Source organism: Bison bison, unplaced genomic scaffold, assembly GCF_000754665.1.
Source record: "Bison bison bison isolate TAMUID 2011002044 unplaced genomic scaffold, Bison_UMD1.0 scf7180017864200, whole genome shotgun sequence".
NCBI classification, from domain to species: domain Eukaryota; kingdom Metazoa; phylum Chordata; class Mammalia; order Artiodactyla; family Bovidae; genus Bison; species Bison bison.
Window position 1 is genome coordinate 3,469,792 of NW_011494772.1, and position 2,156 is coordinate 3,471,947.

Genomic DNA, 2,156 nt, shown 5'->3' on the forward strand with positions numbered 1-2,156 from the left:
CCCAGATACTGAATTATTTCTAAATATAACAAGACTATGAAAGTAAACCACTGTACTACTGGGCTTAATTATAATCAGTTATAAAGAACCACTCTGTTACTAATTTAATTAATATCTAGAAATAAATATTCATTCATTATTAGAATCAAGGGAACGCAGGTGGTAGAGTCTTATAAAAACCTCAGTGCAATAAAACACTATCACTATTTTTTCATACATATCAGGAGGGGCATTTAATTTTATTTTAGCCAAACTTAACAGATAATGTAGAAAAGATTAAACAACTCTAAGCAAAGGAATTATTGGCTTATATTTTTTCACCCGTGGAGTATCTGAAACATTCCTGCCAAGTTTCAACCTCCAGCCTTCTAATACACCCCTACGGTATTAACAAATTTCACACTAGCAACCAAAGATGGAAGAGAATTGGAAGGGTGAAGTAAAAATGCACAGTTGCTGATTTCACTCTCTTGCTTTCTTGTTTCTCTTAGATTGAATGCCCAACACTAATAATTATTGCATGATAAATGAGGAACAAATTGAAGTGTGACTCCAGCTTGTGCAGAATCTTTGGTGCATAAAACTTTGAACATGACACATCCAGGCTTGAAAATGTTGCATCCAAAATTTAGTTACTCTGGCAACCAGTTTTCTTTAAGCAGGCAATTTCTTAGAGTTGTCTTTTGAATACTCATGACATAAAACTTTTAAACTAATGTTCAGAATTTTAAAGTTTAATAATGAAAAATGAACTTTTTTTTGTTTGTTTAATCATTTACAAAACTATCTATGAAATTTCACCTAAATTCCCGAGGTCAAGGGATAGACAGTCTCTCTAATGCAGGATTTATTCTCATTCCACTATAGTTGTTGTGGATTTTTCCCAAAATTATGATTTTATTGTCTCAGATAAAGTTTTTAGATTTTTTTCATATAATAAGAATAATTTCATTTGTATTTTATAAAAATTGCCTTCCATTGTTTCCTTCCATAGGACATTAAAACTGTTAATAAAATTAGTGAAGCATCTTCCTATTCCTATAATTCTGATATGGAAGTGTGTTATTTCCTGAGTTAGGGTATCAGCTTGAGTTATATTTTTGGATTTGTCATTGTTTAGTCGCTAATCTTGTCCGAGTCTTGAGACCCCAAGGAATGTAGCCCACCAGGCTCCTCTGTCCATGAGATTTTCTAGGCAAGGATACTGGAATGGGTAGCCTTTCCCTTCTCCAGGGGATCTTCCCAACCCAGGGGTCAAACCTGGGTCTTCCTCATTGTAGGCAGATTCTTTATCACCTGAGCTACCACCTACCAACAGTATTTTTGGACAGTTTTCCAGTTTCCCTGAATTTATTAGGATTGAGATATGTTTAAGCATGTACTATTTTAATAGAAAAAAATCCAATATCAAAAGAGCTCAATCATATTTATTTGTCAGTTATCAAAGTCCAAAGCATGTTTTCAGATACAAAATTATCAGACATGCTGGTGTGATACCATCATTCTATCTGTTGGACACAGAACAATTGTCAAATTGGCTTTGGTTCATTTGTGAAAATCTGTCTCATACATTTCCTTAGGGTAAATAGTTTTTTGTAGTCATTTTGTGTTTTACATATTTTAAAATTTAAAAAGCACAGTACTCCACTTCTCACCACCATACATCTTCACCATCCACAACCCTTATGTAGTCTCTGAACTCTTAAATTAAAAAGGTCCCTGGACAATTGCAGCAAGCCTACTCAGTGGTTGGTCACTTGAAAGGAGTACATTGTATCTCATTTTAATATTCTGAATCAGTACATCATAGAAATGCATTCTGAATAATGCATGTCTCCTACTTTAATTACTTGTTTAATTAGTGTGTTTCAAAGCCTAGAGCAACTGCTGTTGCTCTGATGATTAGAAAATTGCTTCCAGTTGCAGAAATCTATTTCCTGTTGTTTTTGCTGGCAGTGATTGCAGACCGACCTCCCCCAGTCATTCGACAAGGTCCTGTGAATCAGACTGTAGCAGTGGATGGTACTTTAGTGCTCAGCTGTGTGGCCACAGGCAGTCCAGTGCCCACAATTCTGTGGAGAAAGGATGGAGTCCTTGTTTCAACCCAAGATTCTCGAATCAAACAGCTGGAGACCGGAGTACTACAGATCCGATAT

General features: G+C 35.4%; 1 protein-coding gene across 1 annotated transcript in view; it reads left to right on the forward strand.

Moving 5' to 3' along the window:
* ROBO1 (roundabout, axon guidance receptor, homolog 1 (Drosophila)) overlaps nucleotides 1–2,156 on the forward strand; it is a 1,299,652-nt gene that overhangs the window by 1,222,133 nt on the left and 75,363 nt on the right. Inside the window, exon 12 of the mRNA XM_010844344.1 lies at nucleotides 1,957–2,155. Within this exon, the coding sequence (XP_010842646.1) occupies nucleotides 1,957–2,155 (199 nt within the window). The remainder of the gene's footprint in view (nucleotides 1–1,956; nucleotide 2,156) is intronic.